General features: G+C 41.0%; 1 protein-coding gene across 4 annotated transcripts in view; it reads right to left on the reverse strand.

Moving 5' to 3' along the window:
• ZNF793 (zinc finger protein 793) overlaps window positions 1–26260 on the reverse strand; it is a 35824-nt gene extending 9564 nt beyond the window's left edge. For 2 of the 4 annotated variants that reach the window (XM_007166794.2, XM_007166793.2), the window contains exons 1-4: window positions 26131–26260; window positions 24663–24804; window positions 9241–9362; window positions 4473–4518 (exon numbers count right to left, since the gene is read on the reverse strand). In XM_007166794.2, the coding sequence (XP_007166856.2) occupies window positions 4473–4487 (15 nt within the window). In that variant the 5' untranslated portion in view covers window positions 4488–4518; window positions 9241–9362; window positions 24663–24804; window positions 26131–26260. The remainder of the gene's footprint in view (window positions 1–4472; window positions 4519–9240; window positions 9363–24662; window positions 24805–26130) is intronic. The other 2 variants (XM_007166796.2, XM_007166795.2) reach the window with 1 other exon arrangement.
• Between the last annotated feature and the right edge of the window lie 1447 nt (window positions 26261–27707).

The following is a 27707-nucleotide window of genomic DNA, read 5'->3' on the forward strand; positions in this document are numbered from 1 at the left end:
GCCACCGCAATGAGAAGTCCACGCACCGCAACGAAGAGTAGTCCACGCACTGCAATGAAGAGTAGCCCTCGCTTGCCGCAACTAGAGAAAGGCCCGTGCACAGCAATGAAGACCCAACTCAGCCAAAAATAATAAATAAATTAAAAAAAAAAAAGAAATATATATATATTTGATCTTCTTGCCTGATTCCTGGCACAGAGCTTCTTAAACCTTTGTAACTTCCAGAGCGACAGAAGTAATGATAGGAGTGTCTTTTATTAGTAGTAACAAGCCCGTGTCAATTATCTCAGAGTTTATACTAATGATGTAACTCTTTGAGGATGGGGGCTGGTTGCCAGAGGAACCAACCAGGTATTAGATGGTTGGAACCTATAGCCATATACCCCCCAATCTCTGGGGAGGGGAGAGGGATTTGAGATTGAGCTAATCACCAAAGGCCAATAATTTAATCAATTATGCCTAAATAATGGAATCTCCATAAAAACCCGGGAGAGCTTCCAGGTTCGTGAACTCAGCCAGGGGGTGTGCACCCCAAACTCCATGGGGACAGAAGCTCCTGTGTTCAGGACCCCTCTGTACCTTGCCCTACATACCTCTTTATCTGGTTGTTCATTTGTATCCTCTATAATATTCTTTATAATAAACCTGTAATAGTAAGTAAAGTGTTTCCCTGAGTTCTGTGAGTTATAGCAAATTATCAAAACTGAGGAGGGGGGTCATGGGAACCCCCAACTTATAGCTGGCTACTCAGAAGTTCAGGTAACCACCTGGGATATCCAATAGGCATCTGAAGTGGGGGGCAGTCTTGTAAGACTGACCCCCTAACCTGTAGGGTCTGCATAGAATTGGAGAATTGTTTGGTGTGGGGAAAAAACTTCTTCTACTCCTGTGAGTAGAGGAAACAGTTTTTTCTTTAGTACCTAAGATATTATCTTCAAGTGACTGTATAGCAGAGAATTTAACCTTGCCCAAGGAGAGGTCTGACCTTTGCCCTCAGTTCCTAGAAGTTAATCTCTAAGCCCCTGTAACATCCTCCTAGGTAAGAGTGTCTGTTTACCTGGGGACCTTGGGCCACACCAGATAGTCTAACAACATGATTTCTGGGGGAAGCTTTGGCTCACAGACATCAATCAGCTCAACCTCCAGAGGGGCTGGAAACTGAAGTCAGCAGTCAGTCATGTCTACTTGACCAACCCCCAAAGAAAACTCTGGACACCAAGGCTTAGGTGAGCTTCCCTGGTTGGTAATACTCTGTAGTGTCACACATGGTTGCTAAGAGAATTTCACACTGTCCACACTCACTGGGAGAGGACACATGGAAGTCCTGTGTGTGGAACTCTCCTGGACTCTGCCCCAAGTGTCTCTTTTCTCGGCTGATTTTAATCTGTATACGTCTGCTGTAATGAACCCTAACTGTGAATATAACATTCTGTGAGTCTTCCTAGCGAATTATCAAACCCGAGGGTGGTCTTGGGAACCTCCAAACTTACAGTTGCTGTCAGAAGTGAGGGTGGTTTTGTGGACTGCTGTCCACTGCTCTACAGTCACTGATAGATGCGAGAGGCAATGGAGCAGATCAGTTAAAAGTATGAACTTTGGGGCAGGACTGCTCGAGTTCAAATACAGGCTCAGCCACTAAATGAGCGACCCTGGGAAAGCTCTTTAACCTCTCTGTGCCTCAGTTTTCTCATCTGTTAAATGGAGATAATAATAGTGTGTGTCTCTTAGTTATTATATTATGAGGTTTAAATGAGTTAACATGTATAAAGCCTTTATAAACTGTGCCTGGCATATGACAGCACAATATAACAGTACCTATTTTAAGTAGAAAAAGATTGTAAATCAATATTTAAAAATCTGTTAAGAAAGGGAAAACAATTCTAAAGGACAGATAAAAAGGTGGGGGGGTGCACCCAGGACCTGTGCCTGGGTGTCAGTGGGGTGGAGAGCCCTAGTGCACTGCACAGTGCCAGTGGCACTGGCCCACTACCTCTGGGAGTGGCCAGAGGGAAGAAGCATTGATAGGGCCCCACAGAGGTGAAAGGGCTGAGAGCAGCCACTCTCCACTCTCAGGAGGCTGTAGGTCTCCTTGAAGAATGCTAGGTCCTATGGTGGTGAGACAGGAAGGGGGCAGGGCACAACCTTTAAAAGAATGACAGCCATTGAGGACACGACATAAACTGGTTAGAACCAACTAGGTCCAAGATGGTGGACGACTGACTTCCACTAGACCTTGAGCCTCAGTATACCTCAGTATACGCTTATTGTAATACATCAGCAAGCTAAATGACACACCCATAGGTGCCATAACAGTTCCAAGGTGGACCATACAAGGCCAAAAAGTGGGTGGTGGCCCAATTCCTGGTAATCTCTGCCCCTTCCCCAAAATAGTTGGAATAATCCTCCCACTTATTAGCCTATGAGATTACCCACCCCTATAAAAACTGACAACCCCCATACATACCCTGGCCCTTCTCGCCTTCTGAGATGGCCCACACTCTGTCTGTGGAGTGTGTATCTCCCTGAATAAACCTTCTTTCACTTTACTGTGGCTTGCTCTTGAATTCTTTCCTGCGCGAAGCCAAGAACCCACACTTGGCGGCCGTCCCAGGGACTCACCTGAGACCTGGGATGTGACCACCCTCTCACACCCCACTCTTTTTCCTGCAACAGTAGCACTTGAGTAGTGGCCCAGGCAGATGGATCTGAAGGCAGGACCAAAACCAGGGTGGAGGCCATGGAAGCTGGCATGTGAGACCCTAAGACCCACACAAAGGAGGTACCAACTAGACTCCCTCTCTGATGCCAGAACAACGTACTGTGGTAGTGGGTGAGCAGCAGTCAGGCTTCATCACAGAGCACAGGACTTGGCTCAGTGACAGGTTCTGGGCAGTATTTCCCAAAAAGAGCTAACTGGAATGGGATGGGGTGGAGTGGGATAGGATAGGATGAAACAGAGTGGGAGGGAATAGAATAGAGCAAAGCAGAAAAGACGTAATCCTGCACCTAAAACGCCATGCCATTTTCACCAAACAAAGGGATGAAGAGGAGAGAGATGGAAGAAACACTGAGGCTGTAAAATCAGCAAGACTTGGTGACTGAGTGTGAGAGGTGGAAGATGGGGAGAAGTCAAGGGTAAATCTCAGGGTCTTGGCTTGCCTGGTGGGATGGTACTATCTCCTGAGATGAGAAACAGGGAAGAGAAGACAGAAATCAAGAGCTCAACTTTGTACACATTAAATCTGAAGTGCTCTGGGGCAGCCAGGTGCAGATGTTGGGCAAAGGGGTCTGAAGCTCTCAGAGGAGGCCTCAGCTTAGGTATGGATGTGGGAGTCACTTGCAGGTGCACCAGCATCAACCTAAGAGTGGATGAAACCACCCCCAGAAGCCCCAGAGAAGGTTCAAACCCACAGGAACATCAATGTCTAAGACACCTCTTAAAAAAGAAGTGCCCTCAAAAGCTAGTTTTCTCTTGGAAATAACAATACGCTTCTTCCTTATGGCCAATGCAAGTCATGGGCTGTGTTTGCCTTTTTGCTGGGCTACCAGGAAGTCCACAGTTGACTCTCACTGGACTCTCCCCTTGTACATCTGTGTTCCAACAAAGAATGTTCCTTGCATCATTGCTTAAAATATCAAATTTGGAAACTACCGCAATGTCCATAATATGGGGGATGGGTTAAGTATTCCATGCATATGATGGAGCATTATGTACGTTATTTAAAAAAAAAAAAAAAGCATGGTTCTTAGTACTAATATGGTACAATCTCTAGGATATTTTAATTGGGAAAAAATGGTAGAGTAGTGTGTATAATAAGTATCTGGCCATTGTGTCTATGTGTATAGAGAGGCTGTGGTATTCCACCCAAATCTCCCTGCAGTAATGAGGTACTTCTCCCAGCTACTAGGAGATGGCTGGCTGTTGCCGGCGTGAAACCTTTACAGAATTTCCCTTGGCCAAAGGGAGCGACCCCACCCAAAGTTATGTCCCCTCCCTGGGGCAGCCTACAACCAATGACTGGTTGATTTCAGAATACAAAGGCCTCCTTGCCTCCATTCAGGACAACACTGAGGACCATCCCAGCTCCAGAGCATCCTATAAGATCAGCTGATGCCTCTGTTCAACAACTCCCTCTGCCCACCTTGCTTCCTTCACTGACTTACAGGTGTTCCAAGAGCCTCCCTAGTAAACCTTCTGTGTGCAAATTTCCATCCCCAAGTTTGTTTTCCTGAGAACCCAGCCTATGACAAAGCATATGTGGTTGAAATGCATATAATTTTTTCTAGAACAGTTTCCCCAAGAAGGGAAAGTAGGCTCATTTTGTTTGTTTTTTGGTCGTGCCGTGCGGCATGTGGGATCTTAGTTCCCCGACCAGGGATCGAACCCGCACCCCCTGCATTGGAAGCACAGAGTCTTAACCACTGGACCACCAAGGAAGTCCTGAAAGTAGGCTCGTTAATGTCACACTTACCTGGTACTCGATCATTTTCTGTTGTTCTTGGAAAAAGATCTACAGCCTGTGAAGATAGAGATGGGGGGTGGGGGGGTGGGGAAGAGGATGGAGAAAGAGAACAGAGCTGTGAGGGACCAGTCTTGTTTTAGAACTTGCAAATTCCCTGTAAATCTTGGACAAAAACCCATGCTTTAGATCACTGGGGTAGAAGAAAAAAATGTGGCCATTCAATTCAGAATGTGGATGCACAGAAGAGACTTACCAGGAAACAAAAGTTGCTACCAAGTAAGAACTGAAAGTTATTAAAAAACAAAATCCTTAAAACTTAAATAACTGGCCCCAAATATATTCTGGAAAAGAGGCTTCTATATCTGTAATGAAAATATTACAAAAAAAACTCAAAGCAAAGTAAAATAACTGTGTAACATTAATAAAACTAATGGTTAAAGTATGGTACAAATAATTACTGAAAGGCTAAACCTTGTTATTCATCCAGCAGTTTATTAAATATTGTCATTAAAAAATATTTTCTTTTCGGCCGCATTGCGCAGCTTGCCGGACCTTAGTTCTCTGACCAGGGATTGAATCTGGGTCACTGCAGTGAAAGTGCTGAGTCCTAACCACTGGACCCCAGGGAATTCCCTAAAAAATAATCTTTAACAGATGAGAACAAACATCCACCATATTAGGAAATATGGAACTAAATTTGTACCAAACATTGATTAAGAATGGTTTAAGTTTTTCACCCACAATAGTGGGTGGGTCTATTTCAGACCTTATAAATAGGTCTGAATATACTTTGCCAATAATCTACAGCCTGGAATTGAAAATCCACATCCAGAAGCAACAAGAGCCCTCACACATGACTGAGGGGACTGTAATTTGGTTCAACCATTTTGGAAAACCATTTGGCCATATCTACTAAAGCTGAACATAGTTCCATTCCTGGATATATACTAGAGAAATACTAGAGAAATACATGCATATTGTTCAACTAAGACTTGTATTAATGTAAGAATGTTCATAGCAGCTTTCATCATAGTGAGTCAAAACTAGAAACTGCCCAGGAGAACGAGATAAATTGTGATGCATCCATACAATGAAATACTATTCAATAATAAAAAGGAATGAACTGCTGACATCCATGCAACAACATGGATAAATCTCACAGACATTATGCCAAATGAAAGAAGTCAAACATAGGAGAGAATATACTGTATAATTCCATTTCTAGAAAGTTCCAGAATGGGTAAAACTAATAATATGGAGACAGAGTCAGAATGGGGGAAGGGAATGAATCACTGAGATGGGGCAGAAAGGAGCCTTCTAAGGTAGGTCAGCAAACTTTTCATTTAAAGGACCAGAGAGCAAATATTTTAGGCTTTGGGGGTCATATGGAGTTTTCCACAACTACTCAATTCTGCTGTTGTAGCACAAAAGCAGCTGTAGACAATAATATGTAAACGAATGAGTGTGGCTGTATTCCAATAAAACTAATTACAAACGCAGATGGCAGGCCATATTTGGCTAGTGGGCTAGAGTTTGCCAACCCCAGCTCTAAGGTGATGGAAATGTTGATCTAAGTGGTGGTTACATGAGTGTGTATATGTATTTTTAAAATTCATCAAGTCGTATATTTATGATTTGTACATTTTGCTCTATGTATTTTATACCTCAGTAAAAAAGAGAAAAGGAAAAGAAAGGCAAAAAGCAAAAGGCAAGGCTCAGACAAAATAAGTCTTAACATCCACCAGAACTGATTCACGCCTTTGAGGGCAGGAAAACCATCCCACCACTGTGGGGCTACAAGAGTTTGTCTCCTGATTGGCATTCTTGAGTTGTGGCCCTGATGGCTGACAACTCCAACTTTGTCAGCCCCACAGCTGACTCCCCCCAGATCCAGGCTTTGCCCACTGAGAAACAGTCTAGGAGGACAACCTTTAAAACAGAGCAACTAATATCTCTCCTTTGCAAAAAGAAGAGACTATAATTCTCCTACAAGACAGAGAAGAGCTTTTCCTGAGTATAGTGTCATTCACACCATTTGACTATCCTGATTTCTCTCCTGTAAAAACAGGTCTAGCAAATTACTGTCCTGAGGTTTGTTTACATAATCATGAATAATCCCTCCAACACTAATCAGTGACTGCCCTATTCTTTCAGTTGGTCAATTCTGAGATCAAAGAAAATTAACCAGAGGAGACTGAGAAGAAATGGCCACGGCTGGAAGAACAGACTTTATTTAATTTTATACTTTTATGCGTCAAGTAAGCCTGAGAATTTAAAAATGACTTATTCCAAATGTCACATAAGTATAACAGGACTTCAGTGTCCCTAAATATTAAGCTTGCCCACATGGTGAGCTTAGCACTGAAGGTGAAATCCCTATAATATTATCATCCTCGAACTGAGATAATACTTGTCCTAATTGGACAAGTGGAGGTAAACTTTCTTGGTAAAATAGCCTAGGCATGCCAAATGTTAACAATACAGAAGGTTCATTGGGTCAAACTACCTCAGGATGAAGACTGAGGCCTCAAGGTCACCCAAGGTCCAGAACTACTAAATTATTCAAAAGCTAGGAAGAATTTTATACAACATCTTAATAATGGTGGTAAAAATGGTTGTTTGCTTTACTTATATATTCCAATAGTGTAGATGAAGAACTGTTCAAGTTGTTACTAAGAAAAAATAAAGATTCTCTGAGAGGAGGAAATTCTAGAAGCCCTTCTGAACCTCTGAAAGAATGTGAATAAAATTATGAGTTTCTCCTTTTAAGGAAAGTGAACAGCTTCCAATTAGTTTAGTGATTGGCAGAAGACGCTAGTTTTAAGGGAAAAAATTGTTTCCAAATGAATACATTTTCCTTGCTTTGTTTTACAGAAGTTCTTTCTTATGAACCTACTTACATATCATCTTTTGAAAAAGAGAATAATTCTGAAGTGCAGGAAATATTCTCTATCATGATCTGGGTGGTGGGTACATGAGGGTACACATATGGAAAAATTCCTAACAACACAGTGCTAAGTGAGTTAATGTTTTACTTTTCTCTTAGTAGACAATAAATATCCATTAAATGCACTGAAATACTGTACAGGTCATAAAGCATAAGTCATAAAGCATGGTTAGTGTGAAAGTGGCATTTAACTATCGAATCAGCAGCGGAAGAGACTGAGCAATGAGCTTACTGTGTCTTAAAAAAATGTTTTTTCTTTACTGAGGTATAATTTACACATAATAAATGAACCCATTCTAACTGTACAGTTCGATAAGTTTTGACAAATTATTCACCCATGTAATCACCACACAATCAGGATATGGAACATTTCCATCACCCAGAAAGTTCCCTTATGTCTTTTGTTAAGGAACATCCTGTTCACAAGATATAACAAATTTGCCTCAATGGTATTAAGATGAACTACTTAGATTCCTGTCTCTTCTACAGAAGAAATAAAAAGTGATTTTCTTGAATGTTAAATACAGATACTTCTTTGCTTAAATAATATATTAATCAAGTTATACCTGTAAGTCAAAAAAGCAGTTAAAAAACAAGGTATGATCTACTTGTTTCAATTTCATTTATATGAAGTTCAGAAACAGGCAGCCCTGACCTAAGTGATGGCTTTGGGCAGGCACTGCTTGGGAGAAGTGGGGAAGCCTTTGAGGAGCTGGAAATATTCTCTATCATGATCTGGGCTGTGGGTACATGAGGGTGCACATATGGAAAATTTCATAAAGCTACACGCTATTTTCTATGTAAGTTACATCTCAAGTTTTAAAAAACAAAAAAACCCACAATCCCATTATTTAAGAAATATATATGTAGAAAAACTTTTGTTATGAAATACAATAAAATATTATTAGTGGCTCGATTTGGGTGGCAGATGTTTCTTACTCTAATCTGTAACTGTAACACATATGCATTTCATTGTTTACATATTTCATTCATTTTCCCACTGCCTTTTTTCATTATGAGGGAAGTCGCAGGAGGGTTCGAAAAGGGGACAGGGTTCTCTGAGAGAACTGAACTGTCCATTAGGAATTGAGCTGGCAGGAAAGGCCTGGGGCAGTTAATCCAGCTTTGGGCCACTACACTCCCTCCCTCACCTTCCTGGACTCTAAGAGAGTACACTCCCTCCCTCACCTTCCTGGACTTGGCTACTCAGCCTCAGCCTGGTCTCCGTGGCTATGCAGCTAAGAGTCCAGACAGGGCCAGAAAAAATAAGGGAGTGGGTTGGCCACATGCCACACTACAAGATGGCAGAATGCACTGGGCTGGACCAATGTCACCTTCCCCTGAGAGAACATGCCTATCACATGAGAGAACATGGCCTTCCCTGCCTCCCTCTTCACTTCTGTCTGTCTCTCTGAATCTTAGGGCCAACCCTTCTCCCACCATGTAGCCATGGAGGCTCCCTGGAAGGAGAGACAACAGTTTGAGTCTTGCTAAACTTCTGGCTCAGGGATGATGCTATTTCCTGTTATGTAGGAATCTTTGCTCTGGCAAGAGGTCTGGACCCTAGGTGACTCCTTCAGAAGGGGATTTTTGTCCCAAATTCCCCTCTCCTGGACCAGAGGGTCTTTTACCTGGTCTCCTAGGCTCTCACAGCTCTATTTCTCAACTCATCCTCTGGGACTTCCCTGGGGTTCCAGTGGTTAAGACTCCACACTTCCAATGCAAGGGGCAAGGGTTCGATCCCTGGTCGGGGAACTAAGTTCCTGCATGTCTTGTGGCGTGGCAAATAATAAATAAATAAATAAATATTTAAAAAAAACAGTAACTCACCCTCAGCTGCAGTTGCTGACAGGGCCTTCTGTAGACGTGTCCAAGGTCCTGTGGGCCCCAAGGAGAGCCCTGCTGTCCAGCGAGGTGGTGAGACCCAAAGGTGTACAGGGCACTCAGGAAACCTGAAGATAAGCAGACCCCATGGTGAGAGTCATCAAATGGTCCCTCCCCAAATACTCTCTGAGGCCTAAGAGGAAGAAGCCTGCAGAAGACTGGGCAGTAGACATATCTGAATGATGGCTGTGCTCCGGGTTTGGGGCAGGGGGAACTTCTGGAAAGACCTTGAGCCTGAGAGTTACTCAGACAGAAGTCTGAAGCCAGTGATTCCTTTAACTGACTGAAGGGATTTAGTCCAGACAATTCACTTCACTGGGCCTCATTTTCCTCATCTGTGAAAACAGGAATGATAAATGATAATTTAAAAAAAGCCCATCCTTAGGGGCTTTCCAAAAGTTACCTCCTTTAACAAAACCCATGGGAGTTCCCTGGTGGCCTAGTGGTTAGGATTCCGGGCTTTCACAGCTGAGGGCCCGGATTCAATCCCTGGTCAGGGAACTGAGAAAAAAAACAAAACAAAACCCAGGAGTGACTGAAAGGGGCTGAGTTCCGAATAACAAAAGACACCTTTATCCCTCTTATCACTTAGGAAATCCCAAGGGTTTTAGGAGTTCTGTACCAGAAATGACACTGAAGAGTCCAAATACATATTTCTTATTATAAATCACAATGTCACACAGACTAAAATAAAAAGGATAGGAAACAGTAATTGGGTGCATATGGTGAAACTATGGAGATTTTCTTTTTCAATTTCCTTCAGCAACAAGGTAAATTTTTCTGTTTTCATTAAAAAGCAGATTATTTGGGGTGGGGTGGGGAGAAAATCTGGATAATTCCACCAGATAGTGTGGTGGAAGATGAAGCCAATCATTATATTTCTTGGTAAAGAGCCAATCTTGGTAAGTGGTACCACCATGCAGTCAGTCCCCAACAGCAGCATGGCAGTCACCTGAAGGGATGCCATCTCCTCCTTCCCTACACGACTGTGACTTGCACATCCTTATCACCAGACCCTAACATTTGAACTCAAAAGCCATATGTTACTATATAGATACCAACACCTGGATGCTCTCAGGCACAAATTTAAAACCAGATAGATCATGGATCTCTCCTCGCCACTCACAAAAGTGAACTCAATATCTCTTCCCTCAACTTACTCTTCCTCTTGGGTCACAGTCTTTATCTCCCAAAGCTGTATAACATGTTTGAAAACTTTGCCTGGCAGGGTGCCTCTCATTACTTATTTTTCAGAAATATCCCAGCTATTCTCGAATGTTTCATTTTTGGTACGAAATGTAGAATTATTCTGTAATAGTTAAAGAAAAAACAACCAACATTTCTTAGAGTTTGCTTGACACTACATTGAATTTGTCCATATAAGAAAATGATGACAATTTTGAAAAATGAGCCTTCCAATCCAAGATCAAGACTTCTCCATTTATTCAAAACTTCCCTTACATCTCAAAACAGTTTTATACTTTGCAGCATAAAGGTACTCTAACTCTCTTTATATTTATCACTAGGTAGTTAATTGTGTTTTTGGTTGCTATTCTAAATGGCATATTTTCACCCACTGAATTACTGACTGAAATGGAGAAGTCATCAATCTATTTTCCTATATTCATTTTAAACCAGACACTTTACTGAGCTTTCTTAATGTCTGTAATGGCTTTAGAGTTAATCCTCTTCAGCTTGGGGGGGGGGGGCGGTGTATATAATTATATCATCCACGAAAACTTAGTTTTCTCTTCTCTTTTTCCAGTATTTTATACCTCTTATCTCATTCCCTGATGAACTGCACCCACTAGTGAAACCAAGTCCCCCTAAAACTAAGTTCCCCTGCTGAGTTTACAATTAACCTCTCTATCCAAAATTTTATTCCCTTCTTGTCCCGCCCCTGTTCCCCTCAAGATTGAGGCGTATCAAAGAAAAGTTGGGGTTGAAACTGAGCAGGACCCTGCGGGGCCCTCCCTGGTACAAAAGGCCCTCTGCGTTACCTGTTTCTATTTGTAGAAAAAGGCTTTAGTCTCCAAGGCCTTCCCTGAGTTCCAAAGACAGACTCAAGCAGGAACTAATTAGAGAAGTGATAGAATGCAGAAACAAAGGAAAAGCAGTTAAGCAATCCTCGTTACTCCCCAAGGGATATACATACCAATTGGATGCATACTTCTGAGTTGTTCAGCAGAAACTAAGACCCCCCTCACCCAGGTGCAGGATGGTGACTAAGTGCTGACCGCAAGCCCCTAGACCCCAGACTGGCTGGAACAGAAGGTTGATGATTAAGATTCCCGAAACATCACCCTCTTACCTCACCACCAACCAATCAGAAGAAAGCCCATGAACTGCAGCCCTAACCCCAAATGCTGCATTTAAAAAACATTTCCTAAAAGCCATCAGGGAGTTTGGGTCTGTTGAGCACGAGCTGCTTGTTCTCCTTGCTTGGTGCCTGCAATAAATGCTGTACTTTCCTTCACCACAACCCAGTGTCAGTAGATTGACTTTGGTGTGCAGTGGGCGAGAAGACCAAAGTTTGGTTTGGTAACACTAGCACTCTAGAAAAAGAAGAAAACACAATTGGGAGAGGCTGCAAACTTGAATGGGAATGCTTAGTGTTCTGCCAAGAAATCTGATACTGACTTTCAATTTGAGATAAAGAAGATCTTAATCATGTTAAGAAAGTATTCAACTGGGGAATTCCCTGGCAGTCCAGTGGTTAGGACTCTGCACTTCCACTGCAGAGGGCATGGGTTTGATCCCTGGTCAGAGAACCAAAAAAAAAGAGAAAGTATTCAAATAGTCTTACTATTTTTTAGAAAATCCAGAAGAGATGTTGAACTTTATTAAAAGCTTTTTTATTTTTTATCATCTATGAGATGACTGTAGGGTATTTCTTCTCTGACTTACTAACATGGTGAAATTCATTAATAAGTTCTTTAAATAACATTGAACTTTCCTTGAAGATTGGTTCAAGATGGCAGAGTAGAAGGACGTGCGCTCACTCCCTCTTGCGAGAGCACCAGAATCACAACTAACTGCTGAACAGTCATCAACAGGAAGACACTGGAACTCACGAAAAAAGATACCCCACATCCAAAGACAAAGGAGAAGCAGCAATGAGACGGTAGGAGGGGCACAATCACAATAAAATCAAATCCCATAACTGCTGGGTGGGTGACTCACAAACTGGAGAACACTTATACCACAGAAGTCCACCCACTGGAGTGAAGGTTCTGAGCCCCACGTCAGGCTTCCCAACCTGGGGGTACGGCAATGGGAGGAGGAATTCCTAGAGAATTAGACTTTGAAGGCTAGCGGGATTTGACTGCAGGACTTTGACAGGACTGGGAGAAACAGAGACTCCATTCGTGGAGGGCACACACAAAGTAGTATGCGCATCAGGACCCAGGGGAAGGAGCAGTGACCCCATAGGAGACTGAACCAGACCTACCTGCTAGTGTTGGAGGGTCTCCTGCAGAGGCAGGGGGTGGCTGTGGCTCACTGTGGGGACAAGGACACTGGCAGCAGAAGTTCTGGGAAGTACTCCTTGGTGTGAGCCCTCCCAGAGTATGCCATTAGCCCCACCAAAAAGCCAGGTAGGCTCCAGTGCTGGGTGGCCTCAGGCCAAACAACCAACAGGGAGGGAACCCAGCCCCACCCATCAGCAGTCAAGGGGATTAAAGTTTTACTGAGCTCTGCCCACCAGAGCAACATGCAGCTCTACCCACCAACAGTCCCTCCCATCAGGAAGCTTGCACAACCCTCTTAGATAGCCTCATCCACCAGAGGGCAGACAGCAGAAGCAAGAAGAACTACAATTCTGCAGCCTGTGGAAGGAAAACCACATTCACAGAAAGATAGACAGAATGAAAAGGCAGAGGACTATGTACCAGATGAAGGAACAAGATAAAACCCCCCAAAAAACGTAAATGAAGTGGAGATAGGCAACCTTCCAGAAAAAGAGTTCAGAATAATGATAGTGAAGATGATCCAGGACCTTGGAAAAAGAATGGAGGCAAAGATGGAGAAGATGCAAGAAGTGTTTAACAAAGACCTAGAAGACTTAAAGAACAAACAAACAGAGATGAACAATACAATAACTGAAATGAAAAGTACACTAGAAGGAATAGCAGAATAACTGAGGCAGAAGAACGGATAAGTGACCTGGAAGACAGAATGGTGGAATTCACTGCAGTGGAACAGAATAAAGAAAAAAAGAATGAAAAGAAATGAAGACAGCCTAAGAGACCTCTGGGACAACATTAAATGCAACAACATTCGCATTATAGGAGTCCCAGAAGGAGAAGAGAGAGAGAAAGGACCTGAGAAAATATTTGCAGAGACTATAGTCGAAAACTTCCCTAACATGGGAAAGGAAATAGCCACCCAAGTCCAGGAAGTGCAGAGTCCCAGGCAGGATAAACCCAAGGAGAAACACGCCGAGACACATAGTAATCAAGTTGACAAAACTTTAAGACAAAAAAAAATTATTGAAATCAACAAGGGAAAAACGACAAATAACATACAATGGAACTCCCATAAGGTTAACAGCTGATTTCTCAGCAGAAACTCTACAAGCCAGAAGGGAGTGGCACGATATATTTAAAGTGATGAAAGGGAAGAACCTACAGCCAAGATTACTCTACCCGGCAAGGATCTCATTCAGATTTGAAGGAGAAATTAAAACCTTTACAGACAAGCAAAAGTTAAGAGAATTCAGCACCACCAAACCAGGTTTACAGCAAATGCTAAAGGAACTTCTGTAGGCAGGAAACACAAGAGAAGGAAGAGACCTACAATAACAAACCCAAAACAATTAAGAAAATGGTAATAGGAACATACATATTGATAATTACCTTAAATGTAAATGGATTAAATGCTCCAACCAAAAGATATAGACTGGCTGAATGGATACAAAAACAAGACCCATACTTATGCTGTCTACAAGAGACCCACTTCAGACCTAGGGACACGTACTGACTGAAAGTGAGGGGATGGAAAAAGATATTCCATGCAAATGGAAATCAAAAGAAAGCTAGAGCAACAATACTCATATCAGATAAAATAGACTTTAAAATAAAGAATGTTACAAGAGACAAGGAAGGACACTACATAATGATCAAGGGGTCAATCCAAGAAGAAGATATAACAATTATAAATATATATGCACCTAACATAGGAGCACCTCAAAACATAAGGCAACTGCTAACAGCTATAAAAGAGGATATTGACAGTAACATGATAATAGCGGGGGACTTTAACACCTCACTTACACCAATGGACAGATCATCCAGACAGAACATGAATAAGGAAACACAAGCTTTAAATGACACAATAGACCAGATAGATTTAATTGATATTTATAGGACATTCCATCCAAAATCAGCAGATTACACTTTCTTCTCAAGTGCATATGGAACATTCTCCAGGATAGATCACATCTTGGGTCACAAATCAAGCCTCAATAAATTTAAGAAAATTGAAATCATATCAAGCATCTTTTCTGACCACAACACTATGAGATTAGAAATCAATTAAAGGGAAAAAAACATAAAAAAACACAAACACATGGAGGCTAAACAATACGTTACTAAATAACTAAGAGATTACTGAAGAAATCAAAGAGGAAATCAAAAAATACCTAGAAAAAAATGACAATGAAAAACACGACGACCCAAAACCTATGGGATGCAGCAAAAGCAGTTCTAAGAGGGAAGTTTATGGCTATACAATGGTACCTTAAGAAACAAGAAAAATCTCAAATAAACAATCTACCCTTACACTTAAAGCAATTAGAGAAAGATGAACAAAAAAACCCAAAGTTAGCAGAAGGAAAGAAATCATAAATATCAGATCAGAAATAAATGAAAAAGAAATGAAGGAAACAATGGCAAAGATCAATAAAACTAAAAGCTGGTTCTTTGAGAAGATAAACAAAATTGATAAACCTTTAGCCAGACTCATCAAGAAAAAGAGGGAGAGGACTGAAATCAATAAAATTAGAAATGAAAAAGGAGAAGTTACAACAGACACTGCAGAAATACAAAGCATCCTAAGAGACTACTACAAGCAACTCTATGCCAATAAAATAGACAAGCTGGAAGAAATGGACAAATTCTTAGAAAGGTATAACCTTCCAAGACTGAATCAGGAAGAAATGGAAAATATAAACAGACCAATCAAAAGCACTGAAATTGAAACTGTGATTAAAAATCTTCCAACAAACAAAAGTCCAGGACCAAAAGTCCAGGCTTCACAGGTGAATTCTATCAAACATTTAGAGAAGAGCTAACACCCATCCTTCCAAAACTCTTCCAAAAAATTGCAGAGGAAGGAACACTCCCAAGCTCATTCTATGAGGCCACCATCACCCTGATACCAAAACCAGACAAAGATACTACAAAAAAAGAAAATGACACACCAATATCACTGATGAATATAGATGCAAAAATCCTGAACAAAAAACTAGCAAACAGAATCCAACAACACATTAAAAGGATCATACACCATGATCAAGTGGGATTTATCCCAGGAATGCAAGAATTCTTCAGTATATGCAAATCAATCAATGTGATACACCATATTAACAAATTGAAGAATAAAAACCATATGATCATCTCAATAGATGCAGAAAAAGCTTTTGACAAAATTCAACACCCATTTATGATAAAAACTCTCCAGAAAGTGGGGATAGAGGGAACCTACCTCAACATAATAAAGGCCATAGACGACAAACCCACAGCAAACATCATTCTCAATGGTGAAAAACTGAAAGCATTTCCTCTATGATCAGGAACAAGACAAGGATGTCCACTCTTGCCACTATTATTCAACATAGTTTTGGAAGTTTTAGCCACAGCAATCAGAGAAGAAAAAGAAATAAAAGGAATACAAATTGGAAAAGAAGAAGTAAAACTGTCACTGTTTGCAGATGACATGATACTATAAATAGAGAATCCTAAAGATGCCACCAGAAAACAACTAGAGCTAAGCAATGAATTTGGTAAAGTTGCAGGATACAAAATTAATGCACAGAAACCTCTTGCATTCCTATACACTAATAACAAAAGATTGGAAAGAGAAATTAAGGAAACAATCCCATTCACCATTGCAACAAAAAGAATAAAATACCTAGAAATAAACCTGCCTAAGGAGGTAAAAGACCTGTACTCAGAAAACTATAAGACACTGATGAAAGAAATCAAAGTTAACACAAACAGATGGAGAGATATACCATGTTCTTGGATTGGAAGAATGAATATTGTCAAAATGACTATACTACCCAAGGCATTCTACAGATTCAATGCAATCCCTATCAAATTACCAGTGGCATTTTTTGCAGAACAAGAATAAAAAATCTTAAAATTTGTATGGAGACAAAAAAACCCTGATTAGCCAAAGCAGTCTTGAGGGAAAAAAACGGAGCTGCAGGAATCAGACTCCCTGGCTTCAGACTATATTACAAAGCTACAGTAATCAAGACAATATACTACTGGCACAAAAACAGAAATATAGATCAAGGAACAGGATAGAAAATCCAGAGATAAACTCACGCACCTATGGTCAACTAATCTATGACAAAGGAGGCAAGGATATACAATGGAGAAAAGACAGCCTCTTCAATAAGTGGTGCTGGGAAAACTGGACAGTTACATGTAAAAGAATGAAATTAGAACACTCCCTAACACCATACACAAAAATAAACTCAAAATGGAGTACGGACCTAAATATAAGACCAGACACTATAAAACTCTTAGAGGAAAACATAGGAAGAACACTCTTTGACATAAATCACAGCAAGATCGATTTTGATCCACCTCCTAGAGTAATGGAAATAAAAACAAAAATAAACAAATGGGACCTAATGAAACTTCAAAGCTTTTGCAAAGCAAAGGAAACTACAAACAAGACGAAAAGACAACCCTTAGAATGGGAGAAAATATTTGCAAACGAATCAACAGACAAAGGATTAATCTCCAAAATACATAAACAGCTCTTGCAGCTCAATATTAAAAAAACAAACAACCCAATCCAAAAATGGGCAGAAGACTTAAATAGACATTTCTCCAAAGAAGACATACAGATGGCCAAGAAGCACATGAAAAGCTGCTTAACATCACTAATTATTAGAGAAATGCAAATCAAAACTACAGTGAGGTATCACCTCACACAGTTAGAATGGGCATCATCAGAAAATCTACAAACAACAAATGCTTGAGAGGGTGTGAAGAAAAGGGAACCCTCTTGCACTGTTGGTGGGAATATAAATTGATACAGCCACTATGGAGAACAGTATGGAGGTTCCTTAAAAAACTAAAAACAGAATTACCATATGACCCAGCAATCCCACTACTGGGCATATACGCAGAGAAAACCATAATTCAAAAAGACACATGCACCCCAATGTTCACTGCAGCACTATTTACAATAGCCAGGTCATGGAAGCAACCTAAATGCCCATTGACAGACGAATGGATAAAAAAGATGTGGTACATGTATACAATGGAATATTACTCAGCCATAAAAAGGAACGAAATTCGGTCATTTGTGGTACATATATACAATGGAATATTAGTCAGCCATAAAAAGGAACAAAATTGGGTCATTTGTAGAGACGTGGATGGATCTAGAGACTGTTATACAGAGTGAAGTAAGTCAGAAAGAGAAAAACAAATATTGTATATTAACGCATATATGTGGAGCCTAGAAAAATGGTACAGATGAACTGGTTTGCAGGGCAGAAATAGAGACACAGATATAGAGAACAAATGTATGGACACCAAGGGGGGAAAGTGGCGGGGGGGGGGGGGAGTGGTGGTGGTGGTGTGATGAATTGGCAGATTGGGATTGACATGTATACACTAATATGTATAAAATAGATAACTAATAAGAACCTGCTGTATAAAAAATAAAATAAAATTCAAAAAAAAAATTGAACTTTCCTTAAATCTTTTGAATGAATTTCCTCTCAGTCAGAATGCATTTTTATTTGAATATACTGTTAATTTTTTAAAAAAGATTTTGCATATATATTCACAAAGTTGGTCTATAGTTTTCTTATGCAATCCCACCTTTTCTAGTTTTGCAATCAGTGCAATGTGAAATAAAATCCATATTTTCTGTCAAGGAAAAATTCAAACATAAAAATTTTTCTCTGACCTCTGGCTTCCTCTCTCTGCTGTTGTGCATTGTGTATCTGCATTATGCATCAACCAAACCTCCCCCATGGGCAGAAACACCTACTCAACCATAAAGAGCAACATTCTCCTAGCATCAACAAGACAACTCCTTAAAAGGTAACATTCCTTCTTGATCTTGTAAGGGGCCACGATGATGCTTAGATCTAGATTGTGTAAACTGTCAATAATATATCATTTACTGTACAAAACTCTGTCTCAAAACATTTATATAACTGTGCCTTGACTTCTAACAGGTAGAACAGTTCTCAGAGCTTTCTGAGATGCTCCCCCCCGGGTTATAGTCCTCAAATTTGGCTTGAATAAAGTTTTCCATTTCTTTCTTAGATCAACTGATTAATTTTTTGTTGACAGCAACAATAATGACTTTATAAAAACAGGTGGTAGCATTCTCCTCCTTTATAAGTTCCCTTGGAGAATTTAACTATTTGAAGAACTGTAAGTTATTTGGAAGCTACTTCAAATCTCAAACACCAACTGAACTATCTAAGCCTTGTCTTTCTTTTTTGAGAAGAGAAATAGGGAATGGCAGGAGGTGGTGTACAGGTACCTTTCTGAGTATTTCAAATTTGCACAGCTTTTAGTTTTCCTTCTCTTTGTATGGAATTTTCGTATATCCATATATTCCTAGAAAATCATTCTTTGCATCAGCCTTGAAAATATATTAATGTAAAGTTTTACAAAAATATTTCTTAATGATATGGTTATTCTCCTTTTTTGCAGTATTTGTATATCTGTTAATTTCCTCTTGACTTGATAAGGTTTGCTAGTGGTTTAATCTATATTTTTGATTTTTAAAAAAATCAGATTTATCAGTTTTCCCTTTCTTCTTTTTTAACTCATTAATTTCTCCGTTTATATCTATTGATTCCTTCCACTTTTCATATATATCTTCTAACCTCTTTGATTAAACATTTAATCAAGACAGACAATAAAACCATAGAAAACTACCCACAGTTTGGTATAACTCAATTGAAGAAACTATCCCACATAATCTCATCTGACCTTTTCCACCAAGATTTTTTAAAAATACAATATGATACACTGTCACAGAATCAATAAAACCATGACTTGGGTTTTACAATATGTATGGATCATTTCATCAGGTTTTGACAGTTCTACTACATTTCTGACAGTCCGTTTCTTTTCCTTCTCTAGCTCCCAAATCCCTCATTGTGACAGCACTTTAGAAATCTATCTGGCCAGAGTGGGACCCTAGAGGTTTCCTGTCTATGTGGGTTATTTGTCACATGATCTGACAACTCTTTCTCTGTAAACTAGTCAATCTCCCAAGATGTTTTCTTTGAGATTTAGAAGGTTTGAGCTCTGGCTCATGATCTAACGCAACACTGTAAACAGCTTGTAAGTTTCTAATGTGTAGCTCCTGTTTTATATGTAACTAGGACGCACTATCATATTTATACTGATAAATACATGGGGGATAAGGGAAAGCTCCAACTAATCAATATAAGGGAATGATACAATTAGAAAATCATCATTTGGCAACCATAACAGTAGTAATTGACTCAGGCAACAATCATTAAAGGATAATATTAACACTAGTGAATGAAAGTTTGAGGTTATTTACATGGTCTCAAAAAATGCCCCAATAAGATACTTATTAACATAACTTTATAGTGAACAACCCACTATTAAGGTTACAGTGGATAACCTTAACCAAATGATCAAAGTTAACATTACCAGCAATATGACAAACCAACATCATGCACCTCCTGATATGTGACATTGAGGACACACCATAACTCCAGTAGCAATCAGAAATGTACATATTTCATAAGGAAAATCAGAAAAACTCGAATGAAGGACATCCTATAAAAATAACTAGCTTGTACTCCTCAAAACATCAAGGTCAAAAGAGGCAAAAAGTGACTGAGAAAATATTCCAAATTAAAGGACTCTAAGGAGACATGACAACTAAATGCAACATGTAATCCTGGACTAGATTCCTGGACCAGAAAAACATAATTGTTATAAAGGACATTATTGGGACAGTTAAAGAAATCTAAATAAGGTCTGTGGATGAGACAGCTGTAAACAAAAAATGTTGCTCACCATTCCAGTTCTACAAGTATCAAGTAATTAGCCACTGTGGGTGCCTACTGACAGTGTGCCCTGAGGGAAATTGAGAATGGAAAAGACAGGAGGCACTCTGTGCTTTGGTTAGAAGGGCACCTAGATAGTTAAGATGCATATCTAAGGAAGAATTTCAATGACCCCAAATTCTTCCATACACAGAAAAGCACTAAAATCATTAACTTGAGCTGTCTGTTCTTTGTGACTAGCAATAACCTTTTTATGCTTGACTACATGTATTTCCCAGTCAAAAAAAATCATATACATACTGGCTTCTCCCCTACCTCTTCGTAGCAATTCCTCAGAGTTGAGAGGTTGTCTCCTGGGCTATAGTTCTCAGTAAGACACTGAATAAAACTCAACTCACAGCTCTTATGTTGTGCGTTTTGTTTTTGATTTTTTTTTCACTTGATGCTACTATGATAACAATAATAATACTGTTTCAATAATAATACTGTTTCAAATGGGACCTAATGAAACTTAAAAGCTTTTGCACAGCAAGGGAAACCATAAACAAGAAGAAAAGACAACCCTCAGAATGGGAGAAAATATTTGCAAATGAAGCAACTGACAAAGGATTAATCTCCAAAATGTACAAGCAGCTCATGCAGCTCAATATCACAAAAACAAACAACCCAGTCCAAAAATGGGCGTTAAGACCTAAATAGACATTTCTCCAAAGAAGGCATACAGATGGCCAACAAATGCATGAAAAGATGTTCAATATCACTAATCATTAAAGAAATGCAAATCAAAACCACAATGAGGTATCAGAATGGCCATCAGCAAAAATTCTACAAACAATAAATGCTGGAGAGGGTGTGGAGAAAAGGGAACCCTCTTGCACTGTTGATGGGAATGTAAATTGATACAGCCACTATAGAGGACAGTATGGAGGTTCCTTAAAAAACTAAAAACAGAACTACCATATGACCCAGCAATCCCACTACTGGGCATATGCCCCGAGAAAACCATAATTCAAAAAGAGACATGTACCACAATGTTCACTGCAGCACTATTTATAATAGCCAGGACATGGAAGCAACCTACATGTCCATCAACAGATGACTGGATAAAGACGATGTGGCACATATATACAATGGAATATTACTCAGCCATAAAAAGGAATGAAATTGAGTTATTTGGAGTGAGGTGGATGGACCTAGAATCTGTCATACAGAGTGAAGTAAGTCAGAAAGAGAGAAACAAATACTGTATGCTAACGCATATATATAGAATTTTAAAAAGCAGGACTGATGAACCTAGTGGCAGGGCAGGAATAAAGACACAGACGTAGAGAACAGACTTGAGGGCATGGAGGGGGAAGGGGAAGCTGGGATGAAGTAAGAGAGTAGCATTGATGTATATACACAATCAAATATAAAATGGATGGCTAGTGGGAAGCTGCTGCATAGCACAGGGAGATCAGCTCAGTGCTTTGTGACCACCTAGAGGGGTGGGATAGGGAGGGTGGGAGGGAGGCTTGAGAGGGAGGGGATGTGGGGATATATGTATACATATACCTGATTCACTCTGTTGTACAGCAGAAACTAACACAACATTGTAAAGCATTTATACTCCAATAAAGATGTGAAAAAAATTTTTTAAATAATAATAGTGTTTCAATGTTAACTTTCCTGCTTTTGATAATTATATTGTGGCCATATAAGAAAATGTTCTTGTACTCAGGAAATTCACATTAGGGGTAAAAAGGGCTATCATGTCTACAACTTACTGTCAAATGGAGGCAGGCAACCACGTCGAGGCTTTTTTGTTTTTTGGCCATGCCCCGCTGCTTGCAGTATCTTAGTTTCCTGACCAGGGATCAAACCTGGGCCACGGCAGTGAAAGTGCCGAGTCCTATCCACTGGACCGCCAGGGAATTCCCTGCAGGCTCTTTTTCAAGCTGCCTTATTCAGTCTCTGCAGCCAATGGCCAGTCTCCAAAGGCTAAGAGATTTTGACCAGGGGTCTCTGAGGTCCCCCTCCAAATTACCTACAAAGAAGAACCAGCCTTAACTTGTTAACTTCATTAACAGGATCCTGACTCCAAATTCACCCCAAACTGCAGGGTTCACTTAAATGTTTATGTTTTTGGATTCCAGAGGGAATAACAGAAAACAGGCAATCTCAAATGGCCAAGCCAGGGCTATAGAAAAGAATTTTATCCTGGTGTGCGTCTGGTTTCAGAATTTCAGACAAAACTTCCACATTGTATGAATGTTTTGGCTTCAGATTATTTCTATGATTCCATTTAATTCAAGTTCAAAAACAGGCAAAATTAATCCACTGAATTATACCCAGGGGCGGCAGTGGGTATTGACTGATAAGGAAGGCTTCGGCATGCTAGAAATGATGTATATCGTGATCTACGTTGTGTTTACACAGTTCTCTGCAATATAAAAATTCACTGAGCTGTAGCCTTAACATAAGAATACTCGACTGTCTGTGTATCTGTGTCCAGATCTGGAAACGACCTGGAAAAATGTTTCTTGCATAAATAAAATGAAACAATCTGTATTCAAACTTAAAAATTTTTTTTCACATAGACCCACATACTGCCACCCCATCAGGTATAGATATTCCATTTAATTAGAGTTCAAGAACAGACAAAATTGGGCTTCCCTGGTGGCGCAGTGGTTGAGAATCTGCCTGCCAATGCAGGGGACACGGGTTCGAGCCCTGGTCTGGGAAGATCCCACATGCCGCGGAGCAACTGGGCCCGTGAGCCACAATCACTGAGCCTGCGCGTCTGGAGCCTGTGCTCCCAACAAGAGAGGCCGGAACAGTGAGAGGCCCGCGCACTGCGATGAAGGGTGGCCCCCACTTGCCGCAACTAGAGAAAGCCCTTGCACAGAAACGAAGACCCAACAAAGCCAAAGATAAATAAATAGATTAATTAATAAAATTGTGCAATCTTAAAAAAAAAAAAAAAAAAAAAAAGAACAGACAAAATTAATCTGTAATGTTAGAATTGGGAGAATGGTTCCCCATGGCAGGGTAGTAACTGGGAGGGGGTATCATGAGAATTTCAGGGTGCTAGAACGTTGTCTTCTGATCTGAACGCCCAGGGGTGTTCTCTTTGTGACAAGTCATTGAGCTGTATGTATATTTTTCTATGCATTTTACATCTCAATAAAAGATTTATGTTAAAAACTTAAAAAAGAAAAAGTATTTGCTCCCAAACCTGGCATTGAGCACAGTGTAGGTGATGAAGGAAAAGAGCTACAAGAAAAAGAAAATGCCCTAACTCCCTACCCATGCATATGTGTTCTGTATCTTTGATTCTGTGCAGGTAGAAATCAGGAACTGTCTGCTCTAAAAATGAAAGCTTGACTTGTATGGCTTCTGAAAGATGTTACCTGCCTTACCTCTCAACTTCCTTTGCTCCTTAAGGTGATATACTCATTGTGTTTTGTCTAAAGACTACATAAGGATTGAATGTAATATTTATAAAAACAATTAAAATACTGTTTCAGCATTTCACCCTTTTCTTAAGCTAATGGTCAAAATCTTATTTGCATTTCATTTGTAATTTTGTCTCAGTCCATCTTAATCACCATTAGTTTGACTTTAGTTTCAGTGAAGAACAGTTTCTAAAAGTAGCTTTAACTTTTGTTTTTGCGGTTGTTATTGTGGTTTTACGTTTATTGAATTGTTCTACCAGGATTTTATATGGCACAGATTCAAGGAGGTCAAACGTGCCATGCCTAAAAAACACAGAACGAAGCAAAAAAATTCTTAGAACACAGTAACTTCTAGATCCAGTTTCTTTTCCTTCCATAATTCATCTTTTTTTCCCCCATCCTTATATATAATTGACATATAACACTGTGTAAGTTTAAGGTGTACAATGCCCTGATGTGATACATGTATGCATTGCAAAATGATTACCACGACAGGGTTAGTTAACATCTCCATCACCTCACATAATTACCTCTTTTTTCTTTCTTTGTGTGTGTGTGTGTGTGTTTGGTGAGAACATTATTTTTAAGTTAAGCCTAGATAAAAGTATTTTCCGAATGCTCTCAAGGTTTGCTCCTTCAGCAAAATCTTTTACATCAGTTTAGATACTTACTCAGTAAACCCTTTGTTTTCTAACCACAGGCAAAGTTACATCCATCCTAGCTGCCGTGGAGTCAGAATAGATTTCCAGAAACCAGGCTGACTCTTGGGATGCTGTCACAGATGGACATGTCATTACATTTTCCAGAAAGAACCTTAAAGGAAATATTAGGAGAAATATGCATTTTTAACAAGATGTTACTTTAGAGAATTCTAACACTTGATCCTTTCAAAGCACTTTCACTAATGTGGGGAACCGTAAAAAAGGGAGACGAAGGTTTCTTTTTTTTTTTTGGTTGCTCCCCGTGGCTTGCAGGATCTTAGTTCCCCCACCAGGGATTGAACCTGGGCCCTCAGTAGTGAAAGCACGCAGTCCTAACCACTGGACCGCCAGGCAATTCCCAGAGAGGAAGGTTTCAAAAAGAGTTTTGAGGTGGGCTTTGGCCTTAACGAACTGAACGGAACTGGCTGCTCATCAGCTGGGGCATGTCACATGGGTGAAGTGTGTTCCCACTGTGCAGGGATGCAGCCTCAAATCCTTGACTCTCCCATCCCCAACGTCTGCATTTTGCAAGCCTCAACACCAACCCCCCATTAAGCCTCCTAATCACAGACACACGCGGTGTCTCCAATCTATAACTCCCAGAGGTCCTTGTAGTCACAGATATCCCAGAATGCCAAATTTGACCATCAAGGACCACTTAGTCAGTGACTACAAAACTCACTGATCCATTCTGATTGCCGAACAGTGAAACAGTGAATTACACAGATCCCTGATGGCGAACCCACACTGATTTCCAATGCTATCCCAAAGACTGGGGATCAATCGCTGACTCCCACTGTCCTACCTCCCCCCACAATTACTAACAGTCCCAATCACTGACACCTCCCCCCCATTGATCCCTCTATTCCCCATTCCCTGATATACAAAAGTCCAGTCACTGATGCCCTCAGATACCCCCATCGATGATCTAAAGGAAGTCTTCATCACTGATGGCCTAAAGATTTCTCCAAACACTGATCCTCACTGACCACCCTCAGAACTGAACCTCGAAGTTTCCACAATCACCAGTTCCAGGTACCCAAACAGAACTTAGAACCTCCAAACCCTGACCCCTCAGGCTTCTGATCACTGAGCCCTAACGCCATTCAAATCAGTGTCTTCGAAGAAACCCACTTGGCCTCAGACCCTTGAAGACTACCATAAACTGACCCCCACGCACTCTCTCAATCAAGAATCCTCGTTTATTGATTCCCATATACTCCCAATCCATCTTCTTCACAGACACTGACACTGACTCACACAAACCCGCCACCACAGACTCTCTCCCCCAAGAGGCTCAGACGCCCAATCACTTAACCCTTCAGTACCCTCAGTCTCTGAGCCTTATGGGTTCCCATGACTGACCCAGGTGGGCCACCGTAGCCGTCTGGTCGCCCTCCTACACAGGTCCTGAATTTGGACTGTTTCTCACACTGACCTTTCCCATTTTCCCCGCATCCGCGCCCGTAACCTGAAACTGCCGCACCACGCCGCCTCTCCACGGAATGAGCATTTCCCATCCGGAGTGGCCGTGCGCAGACTCAGTCGCATCTTTGAGGCTGTCGGCCGCCACCTGGCAACCTTCCAGAGAACAGGATTCTGGGTTTGTGAATTTTAACGGTAGGTATGATGGCCGCGCCTGCTTGACAACCTCTCGCCGGGGGCGGCCATGTTTAAATCTGTGCCGTACGGCGAATGACTAGGCCCTTTGTTAGACGATTAGGCTATTTTAGGGCGGGGAGAAGCAAGTGTTCCGGGGTCCCTAAACACAGACGTCACTGCTGCTTTTAGCGTCTCAGAAGCCCAAACCTCTTGAGACCAATATAGAGGCTCCCTGACCTGGAAATTGAGCTTTCTTTGTCTCCAGCTGCGCAGGCAGTGAGGTAAGATGGCCGCGTCCGTTTATACCGCTTTTCACGTGAAATGGGCGCGGCCATCTCTCAGGAGGAACGTCTGTAAAGCAAGGTGAAACTTTTTCTGGGCCAGCTCTAGGATTTGGAGAATAGCGAAGAAGAGAGGCTCTTCTCTTGCGGAGGCTGAGGCCCCAGCGATACTTTACGGAGGGGGCGGAGCTGCAAGAGAGGGCAAGTAGGAGGTTCTTAGCCGGCTATTGAAAAAATACGTTGAAAGCCGAGTCTTTATCTAGGTGGCTTGACGCTTTTTGACATTAAAAATGAAATACCAGGGCTTCCCTGGTGGCGCAGTGGTTGAGAATCCGCCTGCCAATGCAGGGCACACGGGTTCGAGCCCTGGTCTGGGAAGATCCCACATGCCACGGAGCAGCTGGGCCCGTGAGCCACAATTACTGAGCCTGCGCGTCTGGAGCCTGTGCTCCGCAACAAGAGAGGCCGCGATAGTGAGAGGCCCGTGCACCGTGATGAAGAGTGGCCCCCGCTTGCCACAACTAGAGAAAGCCCTCGCACAGAAACGAAGACCCAACACAGCCATAAATAAAATAAATAAAATGAAACTTAAAAAAAAAAAAAAAAAGAAATACCAGAAAATGGGTTTATTCTGGAATAGCAGAGAATTGCAATTCCGGACGAGCAAGCTACAGCAAAAATCATAGGCAAGTCCACCAAACAAAGGAGAGGAACTGTTATTTTATAGAGAAAAAGGAGGTAGTTGGGAGGGGTTGTTTTGAAGAAAAGTCCTTTGGAGAAAAGTGAAAGTGCAGTGATGAGAGTTTCTCATTGGCTGAGTTGCTGAGGTAGTGGATTTCTTGTAGGAGATGCAATGTTCATCTCTTCATGTTGAGGCCTGTGATTGATGATTCTTTCCTGTTGATTCTTCTGTTGGGGTCAGTTCTTCCTGTAATTGACATGGAGTGGTACTGCCTGAGAGCTGCCCTTTCAGGCCACCCTACTCCATTTGAGTGAGGTTTTCCTTTATTTTCATGCTCCAGAAGACGACCTGAAACACTGGTGTGAGTGCAAGCAGTTTATTTGACAGGTAGAGGATGGGTGAGACAGGGGAGGGATGGAAACCAACACAGAGTGCATCCATGAGCCAGAG

Source organism: Balaenoptera acutorostrata, chromosome 19 (assembly GCF_949987535.1).
Source record: "Balaenoptera acutorostrata chromosome 19, mBalAcu1.1, whole genome shotgun sequence".
NCBI lineage: Eukaryota > Metazoa > Chordata > Mammalia > Artiodactyla > Balaenopteridae > Balaenoptera > Balaenoptera acutorostrata.